The sequence below is a fragment of the Ylistrum balloti genome, unplaced genomic scaffold (genome assembly GCF_031769215.1).
Source record: "Ylistrum balloti isolate Yb309-2 unplaced genomic scaffold, AGI_CSIRO_Ybal_v1 Utg370160, whole genome shotgun sequence".
NCBI classification, from domain to species: domain Eukaryota; kingdom Metazoa; phylum Mollusca; class Bivalvia; order Pectinida; family Pectinidae; genus Ylistrum; species Ylistrum balloti.
The window spans coordinates 751,004-772,186 of record NW_026782156.1 but is presented as its reverse complement, the minus strand read 5'-3'; the positions used below and the strand labels follow the sequence as shown (position 1 = coordinate 772,186).

Genomic DNA, 21,183 nt, shown 5'->3' with positions numbered 1-21,183 from the left:
TGTTTAGTTTTTAATTGGTAGTTTTACTCAATAACATTGGTTGTGGATGTTTTTGTTTAGGGCCTCTCTAAATAGTGTTGATTTACATTTAGATAAAGCATCATCAATCAATCAAAATGGAATTTTTTTAACAAATGAAATTACGATATGGATTGAGAACATGATTTGATATATATGTATTTTATGTCTACCACTCAGTGTCATTGGAGAGAATCTAGTTCAAGGTCACGATCTATAATGTTCCAAACATTTGAACCTGAACATCATATCTTATAAGAAATATCACAAATTAAAAACAATTGAATTCAAAATTCAGAGGTGATAAGGCCAAAAGAAAAGAAAATCCTGGGACATTTTCAATATAAAAAAGCTTATAGAAACTATATGGTTAAAATATTTTTTATATCAACATTTTAAATATGATTATTTCCTGTGTAAGGTTTGTTGATAATTTTGCATGCTTCTATGCTGTGTGTTTTTATTTTTTTATTTATCATCCTTTTTTTTTTGTTTTTTGGTAATTTTTTGCTGTTGTTTTGGTTTATTTTAATGAGAGAGCAGGATTGCTCAAAAGCTTGAATCCTATTGGGGAAAGCCTTCATTTCATAAAATATTAAGTATCTCCGACACCTTGAATCACCATCATTATATAGGTGTGATTAGATATGGCTAGTATATATATATATATATCTATGTATATCATATTTAAATGTAAAGCGTGACATCTGAAAAGGACCAAGCATACTGCTAGAAAAAATATGGAGGGATCAGATTCTAATAAAAAAAAGAAGATATTGTATTGTAAATAATGCATTGTCTTGTTGACAAAGCCATATCCATCATATGGGTAAATCAGTTATGTTTTTATATATTCTTTTTTAATGAGATATTTCAGAACAGGATGGTAGCATGCAATTAGAGTTTTGCTGACATAATAAACCTTACTGTATGAATTATATTCAAAAACATCACATAAGTATTTCTTTTCTGAAATCTTTCTAACTAATTTACTAAAATCACTGACACCAAACAATTCTATACATGGTTAGCGTGACGATCGACAGACTCCTAGTTACTGGAATGGCGGAATCCCTGTCAAGTCTCCTGCGACCACTCCCAGTACTCGCACGCCCAGCACTCAACACTCAAATAGGACCTTGACCCCTAAAGACTCCCAGGTACCCACTGGCTGGTCTCACTGATGTCGTAGTTTGATGTTGGGGACTTGTTGGTGCCTAACGTAGCTTGGCTTGACATTTGCTTGATTTGACTTTAGCTTAAACATTGGGTTACATGTACCCATTGTGTAGTCAGCTTGCAGCAACATTTATCCTGTTGTATAAACGTATTTACAGATGTGTAAACATTGTTTTATCTTACATAGTAGTTTCAGACTTTCAGTAGTCTGATCAAACTAACATTTGATTTAGTTTTCTGCTGTGAATAGTGTTTACGTTTTCCGCTAATCATCAGTGAAAAAAGCCACATTCAGAAAAATTCTATTTATACCTATATTTCCATAGATGAGCCGATCATAAAATCTACCAGACCTTGCCAATAGGCCTTTGTGCATCCCAGTTTGGTAGATTCTCCGTCAAATCAATGTTTACGTATCCAATAAATGTTTATACCACATGTAGGTTTGTCAATATCAGTTTTCATACTTAATGTCTTAGTTTTAGAAACATTTCCTGTATTTAATATAGTTAATTCTAGTCATTAATTTTTAATACTATCATTCTTATTAAGTAGATTTAGATTTCTTTAATTCCTATTTCTTTTCATTATTAATTTCATTTGTTTTCATTTATTTCAGCATTATTAATCTGGCTAATGTATTTACTAAGATTTGATAGCAGGTTATTGGTGAGATTAATGTAATTTACAAGTAACTGGCACAAAAACAACTGTTAATATTGAATGCCAACAGCCTTTCTGGACAAATCATAATATTTAAAGGGAGATAAATCATCCTATATGAAAACAATGTATAACCTGTCTGAAACAAACCCAGTCTAAACCAAACATTTCAATCTGTATTTGATTAATTTTGAGGTGGTTTGATTTTGCTTGATGTACAATTAGTGGAAACTGCCAGTTTTAAAATTTCAAACATAGGTAAACCATGTTTCAATCAAAGAAAGTCCAGTTTATCAAACATATATCTAATACATGTACATATTTTAATTTTGATTTTTGAATACCAGTTGGAATTTTCCTGGAATATTCTTTCATATGTTAAACAATTTTATTTTGTCTGAAATATGTGAAAGTGATTTTTACCATAAAAACTTTAAAATGCCTCATTTGAATGCCTTTTTACTTCTTATCTACTCCATGATACTTTAATTAAACTGGTGCCATTTGAAAAGATGAAAAAAATAAAACAGTTTAAACTATATTTAGCATATAAAAACCCTATTGTATAATAGTTTAGTCAACTTTCACTCGATATATTTCTATGGGAGTGTTATTTTTTTATAAGAATATATGTCCCATGCTTGTTCAATTTTTTCACCATTTCATAGTGTTTGGTTTAGGCTAATTTTATTGTAGAATTGCTTGTTAGTCAGGCAGGCATCAATAGCAGAAAATGTATTGAGAGACGCCATGGAGTACTTATATAGATATTTTACTTGGTTACCTCATTTGTGGCATAAAATTTGCCTAAGAATGAAGATTTTTTTTAAGATTTTGCTTTCCAATTATGAAATGCTTCTAGAGATTTAAAAATAATTACCAATTACTGAGGTTTTAAGAATTTGGCAATATTTTTGTTTTGTCACATATTTTAGAAGAATCAAACCTGTCGGAGTACTGAATCCTGCTTTTATAAGCACTTCATTTGATCTGAAAAATAAAAATTGACTAATATATATTTTAGACATTTTTCTTTCAAATTTTTTTCATCAGTTTGTCATAATTTTGTTCAACAAAAATAATTTTTATGGTCAAGAGCAACATTTTGAGAGTCTGATAATTTTCATTGCTATAACAACAAGGAAAAATCTCCTTTCTTTTTATTTTTCTTCAGATTAATACAGGAAGTTTTGTCACATATAGTTCCCTGATGAAGAATACTTCTAGCCATTTCCCTCAGAAACATTATGAACGGCGATGATATGAGGGTATCAGTGTACTTCTACTCTATTGTGTACTGTGGCATTCCTCCACCAAAATTCTCATCCTTTGTAGAAGTATGATAACTAAGCTCATCTTTGACTTTCCGCATTGTGTTCTTCTAGGAGAATCCACCAGATATATACCTTGAATCCTATCGCAGAAACCCCATTAAAGATTTGCGTCAACAGGAAAGGAATAGAGAGTACAAACACTTTCTGAGTGAGGTAAGACAATTTGTCATCATGATATGGGATTTAGACTGGATATTAGTAAATATGATGAAAATCCTAGTTGGAACATTGATTGTGTTTCTATAAAAAGTTTCTAAGTGCTATTTCAGAAAATCCAGTTCTTGAAAATCAAATTTAATAAAGATGAAAATTTTAAAGATTTTTTTCAGCATTGATTGAGTGATTTAATGATAAATTTAGAATTAGTAAAGCTGTGTAATGAATTAAACTGCATTATACTGTTGTTTCCCTCTTCTATGACCTCTCTAAGTGATAAGGGCATGGAGACTTGATAGGTGACTTAGGAAAATGAAAATTGATTGATAGAAATATCACTTTTTTTTCTTCTTAGGAGGAAATGAAAGCTCAGCAGAAAAAAGAGAAACTGGAGACTTTGAGAAGGCAGCCAGCCGTTCAGCCCAAGTACGACAATTACTCCAGCTCTGATAACCATCAACGTTACCAGAAAAACCTAAACAACGAACGTCGTGATCAGTACCAGTCCTTCTTGTCACAGGTATTGCTGCATGGTAGTTGTAGTGATAAACATACAGTTATCACATAGAAATTTTACAAGGCCTAATAACAAGCATGTTGAAAAAAGGGAAAACAGAATCAAAGAATATAAGTATAACCTTTCATTCACAAGATGCACTGTAGAAGAAGCAGTTCAGTTTTATCAATTAAGGGACAAATCATTATAAATTTTCTTACAATAAAAAACACCCTTATTTGTATGAGATGATGTAAAAAAGAAATGCAATTTTTTTTGTGTATTGTAGAACACAGTACTTTATCAACTCAGGGTTAAAATCTTATTGTAGAATCTCAAGTACTGGTACCAAAGTAGTTTATGCAACCAAATTTTAACAAAAATTCATATATGCATATTTGGCATCATCATGTACGTTTAATTCAAATTCTGTTGGTTCGGATAAAAACTGTATCAAAGGAAAAAGTTAACAACTGTGTTTCCTGAAAAACATTTTGTTCTGAAACACAACATCATTACTCACATTATTGCATGCTTCATTTCTGTCAACTTTCACAAAATTTGTATTGTTTAACCATAATTAGATAATAATAACTTACTGTATATATGTTTCTGTTTGTGTGTTAGAAATTCCTTTCTGGGTTAGATATTACTTTATGAATATCTCTGATAATTACATGTGTTATTTAATGCTTTGCTTTATGTGCCATGGTTGTTGATGTCACTGACAACACTATCTGTAGTCATGATATACTTAAAAATCCATCATGTTACACTGTAAAACATTGATTAAGAACTTTTTTACTTTGGAATAAAAAAAGAAAAGAAAAAAATATTTCCTGCTCCTGAATATCTATTGTAGAATGAGACTGTGTAAATCAGAAATGATTGTTTCCAACAGAAAATATTCAACAATCTTACAAGTTTAATGTCTTTACATGGAATCATTGATGTCTTGATTTTGTGCTTGTTTGTATATTGTATCTATTTTGTATATAGGTAATTTTGTGTTATTTCATTTTATTTTAGATAATGATTGCAAGGAAATCTCATTAATTTTGTTTGTTAAATATTTGATGATTTAAAAATAGTATTAACTTTTGAATCTCTTTTTAGTGGGAATTTGATCAACATGTAATGATAAAAATCATATCTCATTAAATCCATTTTTTTTCTTTTAATGAAAGCAATGTTTTAGATATAATATGCACTGATAAGGTTTCATTGTGGTAATTTTAAACGTTTAAGTACAATATCCATATAGTGTATACTTTTGATATGTGTGTGTGCTAGAATGGAGAGCCAGTATATGCATATACTAGGAATCCAAGCTCAGATTTAGCCCTAAGTAGGCTTTCGGGCGGGCTGGTGGGTGGCATATTTGGTGATGTACAGCACGAAAAGGAACGCCGTCAAGCGATGGAGCATCAGCGAAACAAAGAATATAATGATTTGAAGAAAAAGGTACATGTCCCCCCATACGTGGAGTGTTGCCCCACCCCCTTGAAGTGTAGTTGGAGTGACTGACAGCTTTGGCTATATATGACATATCATATTCATTCATTCTGTTACTGGTATAATGTCACATTGTTTATAAGGTTATATTGTTATATTGTCTGATTCCAAGTGTTATATATAACAATATGATTATGTCATAAAATTTGTATGGCTGGTTCGCTGTGTGCAAAGTCATAAAGTATTTCATTTTAAATCATTTTTCACAGAAAGAAGTTATATTTATTTTATTTTATTTTTTGTTGGGTATAAATGGTAATTATTGAAGCTCTAAAAGTGATTTTTTTTTTAATTTAAAATTTGGAAGTGTAAAAACAACGTTAAACAAAAGACTAAACCATATTTAAAAAAAAAATGAAAAGAAAGACAAAGAGAAGAAAATGATAATGACAAAAGTAAGAGTTAGTGAATGATTTGTTTAAAAGTGATAAAGTTTCATGTCTTCATACTCATCGCTGTTAACTGTGTGGCTAGCTTATACCGTGCATAATCCTATATCATGTTTGCGGTTTTAATTGTTTGAGTTTCCATTGAAAATGAATGTGGGAAGACACATTCTCCTGATATTTAAGGTATTATTAAATAGATAAAAAGAAACATGATGTTTTTTTTTTCAAAATTTCAGAAGTCTCTTTTAAGTGAGATTTAAAAAAAAATCATTAATTACTAATGTAAGTACTTTAAACTCCAGAAGAAAAGGATTCAAAATAAAAACAGTTGAAAAGTACTGTGATTTGTAATAAATGTGACTTCATTATTTCAAGAGTGATGTAGGCAGTGACATGGCCTTTTGTGTTGCAATTAAATTAAATGATTAAAATAAGAGTGCAATTGAATTTTGCTTAAAAAAAAAAAAGAAAAAAAACTAAATAAAAAAAGCTGTATTATTTACCAAAGTATCAAATTACACTTGGCAATGATCCATTTTGGACATGTTGGAAATATTAGATAAAACTTATTCTTTAACCAAGTACTTTTGTGCAAATTGAGTATGATCTTTATGATGTTAATGTAGATATTTTTTGGCTGCTATATATTTATTTATCTTTTTTAACCCTATACTTACCCCATATTAGGGTATATACTTAAAAGGTTTTGAAAATGCAATAATATATTTTAATTCTGACATGCATTCACTGCCAACAACATACATTGAACTTGTGTGAACAAAATTGTGCTGGCTACAGACATACAATAGTTAAATAAATAAGTTTGTTTGAATGTGTTACTGATTGTTACATACTAACCGAAAGTTTGTGTGTGTTTATATAAACAGTATTAGTGCAAAAGATTGTTTTTGAAATAAGTACTAATAAGACTTTGATGAGAGCTTTTTAACTGTCTGATTGGTAATTATGTAGAAAACAATGTTTCTTCAAGCATTGCGCATCACTGGGAAACATTTTTGAAATTTGTTTACTGAATTAATATTCATGTTTTTTCATTGAAATTTGTTTTCATTTCTATCTCATATAATAATTTGTCATTATGAATAGATGTTATTTATTGAGCAGTAACTAGAAAAAAAACAATCATAGCAAGGTGGGAAGGTGTTAACTATACATAAATGCGTAACCATAAATTTGATGGTGCAAATCATTGTTCAAACATTTGTTTTGAAGTCTAAACATTCACAATATCATTTAAAGAATTTTGATTATGCAAACACTTGTGCATAAATTATTATTATTATGGAGTCATACAACACAATCACATATCTAAGTAGTATCATAAATTAATTAAAAACAATTGCCATAATTTATTTTACTTTGAAAATGTTTAGGAAATGCAATGACAAATGAGTTAGCTATCATATTTCAGTTGAACAATGATTTGTATTCGTCACAGTCTGTTCTTTGTTTGTGAAGTTTGTTTTGTAAATCAATCGTTCATAAACTGACCACTCATGTAGTGTTGATGAGAAATGTGTGTAGAGTAGATTAACGTCTAGGGTGTAGATAGTAAGGTATAGTGAGACATAATACAAGGATATTGTTCTGAGGGTAATCATGATTATGTTCAACAGATGATATGTTGGGAATTTGTCGTTTTATTAGGAAACACTTTATGGACAAGGAAGGGGCAGTCAAAATTTTTGTTTCTGTTTTTTTTAAATGTAGTAAATGCTTGTGTTGATAATTTACGATGGGCTGGTTTGTTTTCCCTATAAGAATTTGGATGTTCTCTTTCTATATTTTCTGTTTATGCCAGTTAAGCTATATGGGATCTGCTGAGTTTAGCCACATTGATACTAAACCAGTATATACAAACAAGATGCAACCTTGTAATAGAAATTAAGCTGTGGGATTTTTCTTAGAATTCATAAGGAGATTAATTGAATTAGTAAATAATGTGGATTCACTTAAACTGATTTTAGATTGGTATGTTGAATGTGTATGTGATCAGATGCTTAAAACCAATGGAGTGAAAGAGGAGTTCAAGTTGTTGATAGATTCATATGATAGAGCTCATTGCCAGTGGTAGTTGATTGAGAGTGGTGAATGTTGTAAACGATACATCTATGCAAAAAAGTTAACATAATTTGACTTTTTTAAAACACAAATATGCTCACATGGACTGAAAGTGTTTTCATAATGTGTCACATAATGGGAAATATTGAATAACATGACTTTGTAAATCAAAGTTAATCATCTGTTTGTATTTGGTTCGTGACAAAGTGAAAAAGACTTGCAAGTCTTGCATAATTTGGTATGTTATTCTTATGAGAGGCCAAGGTAACTTAATAAATCTGGTTTTCTCTCAATGTTAAATAATTTTTTTTCCGATTTCAATGAGAGTAGTCTTGGATTTCAATGAGAGTTATCTGATCGGGCCTGTTTCCTTTTTACTTTCCACCAATGAAATAAACTTCCTGCATGCTTGTATTAAATAGAATAATTCACGGGAACCTTCGAACGAGTTCAACAGAAATCCGCCACAATTTGGTTTACCTCTTGATAATGTGAAGTCAAATGAAAAACGTCGACAGCAAGAAAACATACGAAATCGGGAATATAGAGATCTTTTAGAAAAACAGGTATGAATTAGCTTCTAAAGAAAGTTTAGAACTTAATTCCATATCAGTGACGGGTTTGTTAAAATGGAATTTCGGCCGTAAATTTTTAAAAAAGTTAAAATTTAAAATAATGACCAAAATTGATTTACGTCGTAGTTAGAAGTGCAAATGAGGATAGAAAGTGTATTGAATAGTTATTGTGATACCTGAGATTTTTTACTCTATCAATAGTTTTTGGTTTATAAGATAAACCCACGGATAGAATTTGTTTGGCTCACAAGGAGGTCTTGCTTTATATGTTAAAACAGATTTCATATACGTACTTTTTTGTTGGTTTGTGATGCGTTCTCATGAAGTAAACGTGACTAACGTGACTGTATATTTTTATCGGGTTTGTGAGATGTGAAATGAAGCGTGATGTTGTTATATGAGGTTAGTAACCTTGATATATTTTGGCAGTGAATCATATTACTTTCCTACTTACATTAAATAGAGTAATTCAAGGCAACCTTCGCACGAGTTTGACAGAAAACGTCCAGAATTCGGTTTACCTCTTGATAATAGGAGATCAAATGAAATGCATCGAAAGCAGGAGAGAGACCGAAATCAGGAGTATAACGATTTTTTAAAAACACAGGTATGAATGAACTTGTAAAGCAGAAAGTTTAGCCATGGATGCAATAATGAGACAGATTTACTATTTTTCCTTAATTATCATCATATGAGATAAGAAGTGTTAAAACAAGACGTCAGTATCGAAAAACATGTCACTTCACTCATTCTTCATACTTAAAACATACTGTTAGGGTGAAACTTGCAATTTGAGGAAAACCATACTGATACAAAAATGATTATATTCGGACTGATTTTAAAAATACTGTCTTGATACGGTAAAAAGTGGAGTATGTGCTTGAGGACTTAAAAATAAGTGAATCTGGTTTAATTGTAACGTATCGATAACATAAAACACGTTGTAGTGTCATGGTTCTACCCCTTGTGTTGGTACCCCCTTCTTTAATCTACAATCTCCTGAATTATTTTAGAATCATTCACCACGGAGATTTCATCCACCGACACCCGAGGATAAACAAGGACTCCCATTAACGCAAAAACCTTACGATGAAAAGAAGGCATTAAGTGAAAGGCAGAGAAACATGGAATATAACCAGTATCTAGCAAAGGTATTGCATCGCTCTCTGCCTGCATCTCTATCTAATAGTTTGGAGTTCCTCTTGGACTTTGTGCTGAACCTGGATCCTAATATGTTTTCATAACAGGAGTTGAGCGCTAAACATCACAGCACTGTGTATTTTGAAATAGTTATCACACTTTTGGCACTTTTGACGTTCTACTTATATTTTTCCGGCACATAACAAACTGTTTTCTTTAATTATCCTGACTTGATTGTGGATTGCCATATATATTCTGTTGTAGTGTTTTCCTCTCTCTCACTCTCTAATATGCGAATGTCTTTTGAAGTGAATATTCAGAAAGTGAAACATTGAATGTTCTGTTTGGCATTTGGTCCCACGTAAAAGGGGGAAATTATGTTTGTACTTCTTCGAAATTGAAGTAATATGATTCTTTTGTCCGATGTATCGGACTACTGTCTTTGGGGATCAAAGGACCAATTTACGGACATTTGATTGGCGGTTGCAGTGGCATGCCCTACTCTCATCCTTTTGTCACAGTGTGGCTCTATTTATCAATATGTATTCTGTGGTGATGGCCTTTGTTTCGCTTGACTTTCAATTTGTCTCTTGCATTTTCTAAAGAGTTGGCTTCTGATTGCCTCCATATGCCTCTGAAGTGGATAACATTTTGTTTCCTTGGAGTTTTATGATTTTAATGAGGTGTTTCACTCACTGAATGCCTACAAATTCTTTTGGAGATCATCTGTTTTCTTCTGTCAATTGTACTTTCAATTTCTTGTTTGATTCATTACACTTTTTGAAACAATGGTTAACAAATTTAACTTCTCTTTGCTTTGATCTTTGAATTTTTACACAAAGTTTCTTCTGGTTTCTGAAATACTTGTTCTCTGAAATGCACAGTAATGTATGGATTTCCATATAGCAACGCTCTCTTGAGAAAATTCAGCTTTATATATTACAATAAATTGATTGTTGAGAAGAATAATGGAAATTAATTTGTTTTAAATTGAAAAATTTATTGGTCTATATCGAAATGGATTTTGTATAATAGTGTCTTTAGAGGTAGTATATTATGTCCATGTAGAGCGGACTCCCTTTTGATAAGATGAGTCTGAACGGAAGTGTTCACCAGTCAGCGGTATCTAGAAAAGAAAATGTCTACCATTCAGCAAAGGAACCACGTTCTCCACAGAAAAGATACCCCAGCAAGAAAAATGATCGAGAGGTCGAACACAGGGTTGAGGAAGAGAAGAAGGTAAAATGGCTACCAGATGCCGAAGTGATGTCTGCAAGCTTGCTATTGTGGCGTAGAATGCCACGTGTCCCGTCTTGCCAGCTTTCTAGTTATATATTTGAGCAGTAGCGATTTTTGTGTAAGCTTGTGAATGAGTAGAAAGATTTCTAATGCTAGACGTATAAATCATTTCTTTTCAGAATCATACAAGATATTGGAATATGTTGAATGAGGTAAAGTGAGAAATATATATATATATTTAAATAAACCACTTTCAATTTCTCACGAATTTTCCTATTCTTTCACAGTCTACAAATCTTTCTGTTAAATGCTTTCTTGGACATTTTAAAAAGTTCCAACTCGAAACCTTCTAAGTAACAAGTCATTTAACACCAGGGTTGTCTTTTTCTCTCCCTCTTTTTCACTCCCTATGTAGCTTTCTATAAAATATATTACTTCTGTGTAACTACTGATAAAATATTTGAATTATTTGATAATTTTGGAGTCGAAAGAAATGGGTTTTTCATTTATTATGTCAGTGTAAAATATATGTAATGAACTGAAAAAATACAGTGGTTTGTTTTGTGCATTGGTAACTGTTAAAAACAATGCTCCAAAACTGGGCCAGATATGATAATGAAGTGTCATTGTGAGGAGTTTAATTACAATGGTGTCATCATAAACGACCTTATTTTCTTCAAAATGTAGAGTTCACTTTTTTTATGCACACTAACATTTTATGTTCATCTTGTTAAACACAAGATAAATACGACTTATGATGTGTTGATTTTACTTTAAATTTCCCTTAACGTATGTTTTTTCAAATATGTTTAATATACTGGTAGAGAGTATACCTTGCTTCAAAGAAATTGTATCAAAACCTTGCTTCAAAGAACAGCTTTCTGGAGAGGAAGATTTATGATTTTATCTTTGCCATCTGATGCTTATGTTATTTGCTTTGTGATTACAGAAAAATGACTCGTATTCATGAGATGTGTCAAAAGTATATATACGTGAAATCATGTTACGTCAGGTGTGTGCTTGTAAGGTGTTTAAATATGAAGCGCACTAGACGTATGTGGAAGGTAACGTTGTATCCATATCATATATGTACGTACTCACGTGAAAAAGCATTGATGATGTATAAAGTATGGCCGGCAGGATGTGTGTAATGACATACCCTTATATGAACTGAGACATGATCTAGGTTTGTTTTTGATTAACGTCTTTTTATGCTAGACGAGGTAGTATAGTTATATACAAAACGGATAACGATGATAATTGGCGAGGGCTGTCAATGCTGTTTAGTTAACTTACACCATACAAAACCATACAAGCATGCGGTAAAGTGATACCATTCATAACCATTTAACTATCACATATTTCATACAATAATATCGTGTGCTTTACAAGAGTATGTTAGCATTAGATAGCGTAACACGAAGGATGGGCAAATAAAGTAGTGCATGTTTTATCAGCTTACGTGCGGCAGTTGTGATAGCATGGTTTGTGGTTGTGTTGCAAAATCAGTATAATACTTACAATGTAGATATTGTATTTTTGGAGTGGAAACTAATTCAAATACGGGTGTTACGGCAATCTACGTTCTTTATTGTACAGATTCCTTTTATGCCACCCATCCTGCTCCCAGAAGAAAAAAATCCTAGTTAGGGATTCCATTAGAGTTAAGGTGGGGAAAGCGTCTATTTGAGTGGTCAGTGCTGTTATGTATCGTCTCCAATTGTTCAATGTTGTGTGTTAAGGACTCTTAGACCGTGGTTGTAGTCATTTACTGTTTCCAAATCTAAGCTGCCGCATAAAACGGTCAGACATATACCAAGCGGAGGAAGTAGGCCGGATGTTGATGTCAACTTTGAAAGCCAGAAGGCTTTTCCTATGGGTAATGACTATGCTGCAAAACAGAAGAAACTGAAGGAAGAGTGGAGGATGAGCTATGAGTCAATGAAGGACAAGGTTGGTCAAACCACGGTGTGTATTTGTTTGCTTCACATTTTACTCCATGTATCGGTAAGAACACTACCCAGCATCACTTCACGTAACCATAACTGCGGTGTTTGTGGATATATATCGTGAACAGCTGATACTAGTGCTTTTACTCTTTACTATTAGTTGGTATATTAATATACTTCGTGTAACTATTTCATCGTAATAAGGAATGTTATAAAAAAACTATTAAAGACTTTTAATATTTTAATGTGCAACAAACATGAAAATATCAACATGTCAACATAATCATAATCCAAACACAAATTCAATAAAACTAGGGCAAAATATAAACAAAAGAAATATTTAAACGGAGAGTCTTGCAAAAGAATAAGACCAGGTGTTCCGGAAGAGTAAGCGTCTTCTGCATTTTTAATACATGTGGTTGATGTATAACTTTATTAGATATAAAACTATTAAAATTGATGAAATATTACCTTTATTCATATCATACTGATTATATCAGGAATGTGAAAATAGACAATTATGTTCTTGTTATGAAATTAAGGTTAATAAGGCGACATTTGATATTGTTTTATGATTTTTTCAGTTTAAGAAAAAATCATATACGCCACAAGTGAAAATACAGGTATGCGTCTCTGGTGGGACGCATTAGTTAAGCTATATTTCATAACGTTGAAGCCTTATTAACGTGGTGTACGGGTTTGGAATGAAATTACTATTTAGATCCTGATTATATTAAAACCACTCGTCATTTGTCATTTTAACTCCAATGGTGAGGTTGTTGCATTGGTGGTGTTGTTCACACCCTGTACACTAACGTCATTGTCTATGTCAGTTTGAAATGAAAATGAATTAGATATGATGTGGCAGAGGAACGAGTGTTAAAGTGTGGTCAATCTTCAAGTAAAACCTTGCTAATGTGACGTGTTTTGTAACTTGCATTTGATTTAATTTGCATGAACCATCCTATAAGGTTAATACTTTTCTAATTTTAAGTTATCTTAACTCCTTTAAATACTATACATTTAAAATTCAAACTATTTCACTGGTTTGCTTTAACTTATTTTAAATATACATATGTAGGTATAACATTAAGAATAAATGATATTTGATTAAAATAGATTACAAAAGACGACGATGCCCGAAGCAAGAGAGAAGGTAGCTTCCGAGAATCCTGGGAGCGTAGTATGGAATCTCCTCCTATAGTGCCCGCGGGTTCTTATGATCTTAAAAGGGAGAAGATCAGGGCGGGCCTCCAGGCCGACTATCAAGTCTACCTGGCATCGGTACATTTCTTTTAGCTGGCTTGTTGTCGAATGAATTCTCTTTTTGGTAGCGATATATTGACATGCTACTTGTTCTAATTCTCACTCCTTAATACTTTCAATTTAAATAAAGACTAATATCAACCAACACGAGTAGATATAAGGTAATTGTAATTGATACAGTTCAATGTCATATTTTCGTTAAAACGTTTTGTCAAAGAGGTATTCCCGATATTTTGGAACTCAAAATGCAATGAATGTAGCGACTTTGCGAATATTTGCAATTAGAAATATACAAAAAAAAAAAAAAAAAAAGAATTTTTTTCTTTTCTTTTCTTTTTCTTTTCTTTTTCTTTTTGAAAAAAAAAAAACAGAGTTGGCCGAATACCCTTTAACTGTTGCTCTTGTTTCACATTACATGTTGCAGGTATTAGAATCTAACCTCAATGTAGTCGTATTCATTTGTGTTGAATGTTGGTGAAGTGCATTGTATAATGAATATTATCTACACGAATAACAATGGAAATGGTTTTGTCATTGATATTTGACTTTGAGAATTGTGATTTTTTACCCGGAATGAAGTCTTTATGGTAACAAACTTTTGTGTCCTTCAGTAGATAGTCTTATAGTTTGTTTATTGTTGAAGATTTACTTATATTGACAACATTGATGTGGTTTCCACAGTGAATTAAATTACTAAGTCGGACTACAGCCAAATCTTAACGCGTTTTGGATACGGTGTTGGACTGTGAAAGCGTTTAGTTTAAATATGTGTTTGTTTTGTTGAACTTGGATTTGTTGAAGTGTTTTCACATTTAACTTACTTGACAAAAAGGGTTTTTCTAGTATGATGGTTTGGGGTATAAAATGTATATGCAATTTTTCCCTATTTCAATTTCATATTGACGAAGAAAGTTGTAAGCAAATAACGATTTTGTTTCTGAGATGCAAGTTTTATCTCTTCATTAATTCTTAAAGCGTAATGAAACAAAATGAAACGTTGGCATATAATTACAAATAAGTAAATAAATAAATAAAATGAAATAAATAAATGCGTTAAACTAATTCACAGTCTTTCGAATACACAACATATGGTTTATCTAAACAGTTGTCGTGGTGTTTCTCTCCTTTTGGATCCAGTGCTTATTAGCTGTTTTGATATGATTTGTTGTTAGCAACAACCCGCTAACAGAAGTAAAGAATTCTGGGGGTCTAATGATAATCCCAAGATTTACCCCACTTCCGGAGAATACAAGAAGCGAGGAGAGAAAATGAAAGAAGAACTACGGGAGGAATTTCACCACTTCATGGAAAAGGTAGTTGAGTGCATGAAGAAACGGGTAAAGAGAAATAACTTAGAACAAAATATCAACTTTTACACTAGTAACCAGTTAATCAACATAGCTTAGTTATAACATGTCTCATCGACGCTTTGAACTCGGTAATCCAGGAATTTAAAAAAAATATATAAATTCTTCATGATCAAGAACGACACGCATATCAACTTATACGTTTATTGAAGAGTTTGTTTTTCAATTCAGAGAACTGTCTAGACTAACGTATTGTGTCTATATTCCTTCTATAAATAAACCATTTCTGAACATTTAGCAAGAACCACCAAAAGAGAGGAAGAAGGTATTTGGCGATCAAGGTAGTGTGCTGTTTGTATCAGAATACCCGGACACAAAAAAGCACATGAACGCAGTGAGAAAGAAAGAGATGATAGAACATCTAGAGGTATCGAGTGATCTCCCCTTAATAACAGTGTGTATCGGAGTGGCGGCGTTTTAAATAGCACATTGTATATTTTGTTTGAAACTATTACAACATATATACTTTTGATACATTCTTTTTGTTATTGCAGCTTTCTTATTTTACATACGGATTTACAAAATAAGATTTCTTTGAAGCAAGGTTTTTAATATTTGGGAGGATTTGACACTTTTTTTCAAAGTGTTTACAAATTTATGTCATATGTGTAATGAATTATATTATATGAACGCATCCTGAATTGCTGTGTGTATTAATATATCATTTTCATATGTTGTGACTTTAGGATGTATTATAGTGTTATACTAACACGTGTTAATCAAGCATTAATGTATTGGACGTAATTATGGTTTACAAACATTAAACTTTCCTATTATAATAAACTCGTTCTTTGAGTGTGTCATAAATCGCATTATATGTCCAGTGCATGTTTGATATCTTAGCTATTTACCTATCTTCTAACATAGCAGATAATATTTTTCTAATGTATACATTTAATGAACTCTCGACTTGAAGAAAATTAGACTTCGCTAATACGAAATGGGAAGTTGGGAGCTATTTATCTGTATTAGATTAACAATTTTTTATTGATCAGATTATGGCTGTGTGTTTGTATAAGTTGTTGGAGGAAACGTCTTAATACCATAGTTACATGTTATATTGTATGTATTTTTTTTTCTAGACACGGCTTGGCTATGTAACTTCCTGTATTGATTTCTGACCTTATTGCCGTCTGTTGCATGCGGTCAATGTTCTACGTTCCATGAATATAAACGGAAAACTTACTTTACCTCAATCTTGTCATCAATTACTCCACTTTTGTCGACGGTTGATTTTATGCCGAATATTCTTTTACGTCTTCTTTTCTCGCTAAATTTTAAAGATAATGACTATTTTATGAAAGATATAAGATAGAAAAAATCCCGTACACACAATACAAGCACGACAGTTTTGTTCTTTTTCTCCACGTGATTGCCATTCCTTGCAGAAAAAGAAGGGCGAGGTACAAAGGAGACAAGGAGACCCTTCTATGGATGAAAAGAACATGTTTTCAGATATGGGTAAATCTCAAGAAGCTCAAAGACAGAGAGTGCGCGAGGACGCTAAGCAAAATTACAATAACTATATCGATCACGTGAGTTTGTTTTCTAAATTCTTTCACTGTGTTTTTAATAATGTATTGATGTTTTCTTTATTGATAAGTGTATTTATCTATAAAAATGCGAATACTATGAAAAATACTGCTTAGATAATTGATATTTGGAAGATGATAATTAAATTATCGAATTTAAATTCTTCCGTTTAGCGTACCGAAATATCTTTGATTGATGTTATCAACTTAAACAGATAATTTATTACAAGCAAGAGATCTGGGAAGACGTACCTTTCATTTCAGCAACTGATTGTGTGTGGATTATATATACATGTATATATCTATTATAACTGTGTGGTGTATTGTTTTTGCTAGACACCTTCTATGCTGCTATCGAGTGACACAACACATATTTCGTCTTGAATTCTATATGAAATGCCAGCTGATCTGCATGCACAGCACCTGTCTTCCTTATACTTACCTTGCATTTTTCCGTGCTGAGTTTTGAAGTGAAATTGTATCATAAAGATGACATTAGTGGACATTATAAACCTGAGTGTTGATTTATTCAAAACTTTAACAATTTTTCGTCGTGTTAAATTCACAATTTTTCTCTTTTAAAAATAAATTGCAAAAAAGATTGCGGACTTGACACTCAAATATTCTCCTTAGCTTAGGTTGAGTAAGTCATGAATTAGACCCCTACATCAGTAAAAGTAGGAAACTCTTGCAATACACCACTTAGTTGTTTGTTAATGTGGTTGATTATTGGGTATGTGCTAGCATGTAGATTAGTATTGTAAATGTGTAAATCTTATTCCAGGCCTTCCCAGAAGGTCTAGAAAGAGGACAGCCGTCCTTTGCTACTAGGATACCGCTACCCGTAAGTCGTAGGCTAGAGAAAGGGGAAATAACTCTCTCTACCATGCTCAAAAGCAACATAGTAATTTCGTAGAAAAGCTAACATCTAGAACTAATATACCTTGATACATTTGTGTGTACATATGGTTTTCAGAAATTTCACAATCTTAGAAATATATGATAATTTTGTAAGCGATACACGAGTAGGAAAACCCGAATTAATATTATATGTAAATAAGAAAAGTTACATATTTATATAGAAACGAAAAATTACTTACACTGTACTTTATTGATGTTCAATAGATGTATGTGATGTTTGACACGTTTTCATATAAAATAGTTCTGTTTATCTTTATTTCTGGTTCTATATACTATATTCTGTAAGATTTTATGTAGAAATATTAATCTTTTGTTTGGCAATACATTCGAAAGAACTTTGATTATTGGAAAATAAAAATAGATAACTCTGATAATACCCAAATGAATATGGTGTGTTGTTTTCTATATATTTCATTTATTTCTCCTTACAATCTGCTTGTGTTTCCGTATACTCTGTCTTTTCAACTTTTGCACGAGTGCGGTTTTCTTTCTACTTTTTCCGTTTCCGCTGCATGTTTTGGTATGTTTTAAAAATATATATCGTTATTTGTCTAAAGCAATGTATACTTTCCAACACAGGACAGTTGGTATACCGCCCAACCTCCTACACATAGACGATCACCGCCCCGGGATTACAGGTAGGATTCACTGTCTAGAAAATAACACAGACCATATTATGTACATTCTAAATGGCTGGCGATTGATAATATCGTTGTTTACTTGACAATAAAGAACATCTGAGGCTATTAACAATACAATTGTGAAATATGATAAATTAGCATTATAAGATTCAGACTCGAAGATATATTGGGTGCTTATATAGTTGTATCACACATACATGTATATTAAACATATTCTTATAAAACAAATGTTTTGGTAATGTTGATCAAACCTTTTACAGGCCTGAACAAGAAAGGAGTAGTGACCTTTACGCCGGTAGATTGGAACAAGCACGTGCGAATGAAGCGATGTACAGGTAAGTACAGTCAGTTATGTGAAATATTGATGATCAAGGAAAGTGCATCCAGTTGCTCCACCATTTATAGCACTAAAAGTATCGAAGATTTGTATGGTTAAATGAAACTTCGCCAGAATGTAAATGTCATGATTCCGTATCGCGACTGTATTTCACTTAATCGAGGGTCACATACTAGTATTGTTTTTCATTGCGCTCATGTTCTCTTCGTACTATTGTATAGACTAATTGAAATGATATCTCAATATTTTTTCTTGTGTTAACACGAGCTTATTTTAACACCATCTTCTACACCTGAGTTCAGTAATCGGTGATAAGGTGAAGACTGAATTCTTGTGTGCATTAGCCAATCAGAAGGTGATTTGTCTTAGCTGGGTAGATATACCTCTATGTGAACCCTCTCGGTTTCTTTTGTTTTCTAGGAGACATGACCACGAAATGAATGGCCAGAGGCCTCCTCCACCAAGACAAGAAGCCCCATATGCGTTGCATTAAAATGGTATGTCTGTATACTTTATTGATTAAGAATATGACGGTAGGTGTTTAGGTTACTTAGAATGTGACGGTAGGTGTTTAGATTACTAAGAATGTGACGGTAGGTGTTTAGATTACTAAGAATGTGACGGTAGGTGTTTAGATTACTAAGAATGTGACGGTAGGTGTTTAGATTACGAGGAATGTGACGGTAGGTGTTTAGATTACTAAGAATGTGACGGTAGGTGTTTAGATTACTAAGAATGTGACGGTAGGTGTTTAGATTACTAAGAATGTGACGGTAGGTGTTTAGATTACTAAGAATGTGACGGTAGGTGTTTAGATTACTAAGAATGTGACGGTAGGTGTTTAGATTACTTAGAATGTGACGGTAGGTGTTTAGATTACTTCGAATGTGACGGTAGGTGTTTAGGTTACTTAGAATGTGACGGTAGGTGTTTAGATTACGAGGAATGTGACGGTAGGTGTTTAGATTACTAAGAATGTGACGGTAGGTGTTTAGATTACTAAGAATATGACGGTAGGTGTTTAGATTACTAGGAATGTGACGGTAGGTGTTTAGGTTACTTAGAATGTGACGGTAGGTGTTTAGATTACTTAGAATGTGACGGTAGGTGTTTAGATAACTTTTTTCACATAAATGTTTCTCGCTCAAATGAATGATTAATATCACTCATATTTCTGTTATTCTATGACAGAACATTACAGGAGTATTTATCGGATAATCCAACTGGTTTTGTAATGGATTTTTGTCTAAGATAGCTTGTTATTTATTCTAAATTAGTCAATAAGTCAAACTATCAGTAACCCGATTTGGCGTTTATATTTACAACGTTATGATCATAATATGAAATACAGAAACTTACTCGCACAACGAGACGTCTCCCATGATGCTGTCCCAGTATTGTACTGAAATTTCAGTTGTCTTGTCAAATAGTTTGCATGTAATCAAGAAAATTGTTAACTCATTTGATCATACATAATGGTATATATATCTCAATTCTGTTTATTCTCGAATATCATATCTCTGCTGAAATTAGAAGGCTATAGGATAAGTAGTTGTATTGTTTATACCTTAACTTTTCAAACAAGAATAGCATCGCTTTATAAGTATCATCCATTGATGATCATACGTTAACAAAAGAAAGTGATCGCCCTTTGTTAATGTCTTCGCGGTTTATTTAGAGTAAAAGTGTTGTGTTGATCTAAAAGTGATTGTGTTTTAAACCAAACAAAAATAATATAATGTGGTGTTATTTATTTTGTCATGTCTGTTTCAGATAGAAAACTTACAGAAAATGCAAGATGGAACACGTGTTAATGACTTTGGTATATATAATCCAGTAACCTCTGGTTGACTGATGAAGATACCTTATTGACTGATTCCGGATTAGTACTTAGTGAACTTCAAAATATATCAATGGAGACTTTTTATGTGGAAAGCAAGAGAAAAACCTTAACATTATTTAGATAATGATATATTCTTTTAGTCCCGTTGTAAAATGCTTATCTGGTTTATCTAGGAATAGAACAGTTTATGGTATTAGAGATCAAACATCTATTCATAAATTCATAAATGTATATATTCCACCATTAACATGTAAATTTTAACACTTAGATATGTTGTTGATAATCGGATGTTGTTACAGTCACTTACAATATTAATTTAACTGATGAATGGTATACCGTATATCATATTATATTTTATATGAAATTCACTGACATTTAAATGTACCCACTAAACTGCCCATATTACGCATTATTTATTCTTCCGTTATTTAACAAGGTTTATATCCCAGCCCAGGAAATCACTCCATGTTTATTGATATATACAATACGTTTATATTGATTTCTGTGATCTATTCTCCTTTCGTTTACGCTATAGAAAATA

General features: G+C 32.1%; 1 protein-coding gene across 1 annotated transcript in view; it reads left to right on the top strand.

Moving 5' to 3' along the window:
* The window catches only part of LOC132550993 (serine/arginine repetitive matrix protein 1-like), a 53,667-nt gene extending 33,033 nt beyond the window's left edge, over nt 1-20,634 (top strand). The window contains exons 8-22 of the mRNA XM_060215097.1: nt 1,050-1,178; nt 3,246-3,347; nt 3,706-3,870; nt 5,140-5,310; nt 8,255-8,398; nt 8,871-9,014; nt 9,421-9,558; nt 10,616-10,786; nt 10,966-10,998; nt 16,757-16,903; nt 17,685-17,744; nt 18,401-18,459; nt 18,723-18,797; nt 19,220-19,296; nt 20,573-20,634. Of these exons, the coding sequence (XP_060071080.1) occupies nt 1,050-1,178; nt 3,246-3,347; nt 3,706-3,870; nt 5,140-5,310; nt 8,255-8,398; nt 8,871-9,014; nt 9,421-9,558; nt 10,616-10,786; nt 10,966-10,998; nt 16,757-16,903; nt 17,685-17,744; nt 18,401-18,459; nt 18,723-18,797; nt 19,220-19,292 (1,611 nt within the window). The 3' untranslated portion in view covers nt 19,293-19,296; nt 20,573-20,634. The remainder of the gene's footprint in view (nt 1-1,049; nt 1,179-3,245; nt 3,348-3,705; nt 3,871-5,139; nt 5,311-8,254; nt 8,399-8,870; nt 9,015-9,420; nt 9,559-10,615; nt 10,787-10,965; nt 10,999-16,756; nt 16,904-17,684; nt 17,745-18,400; nt 18,460-18,722; nt 18,798-19,219; nt 19,297-20,572) is intronic.
* Nucleotides 20,635-21,183: the final 549 nt, after the last annotated feature.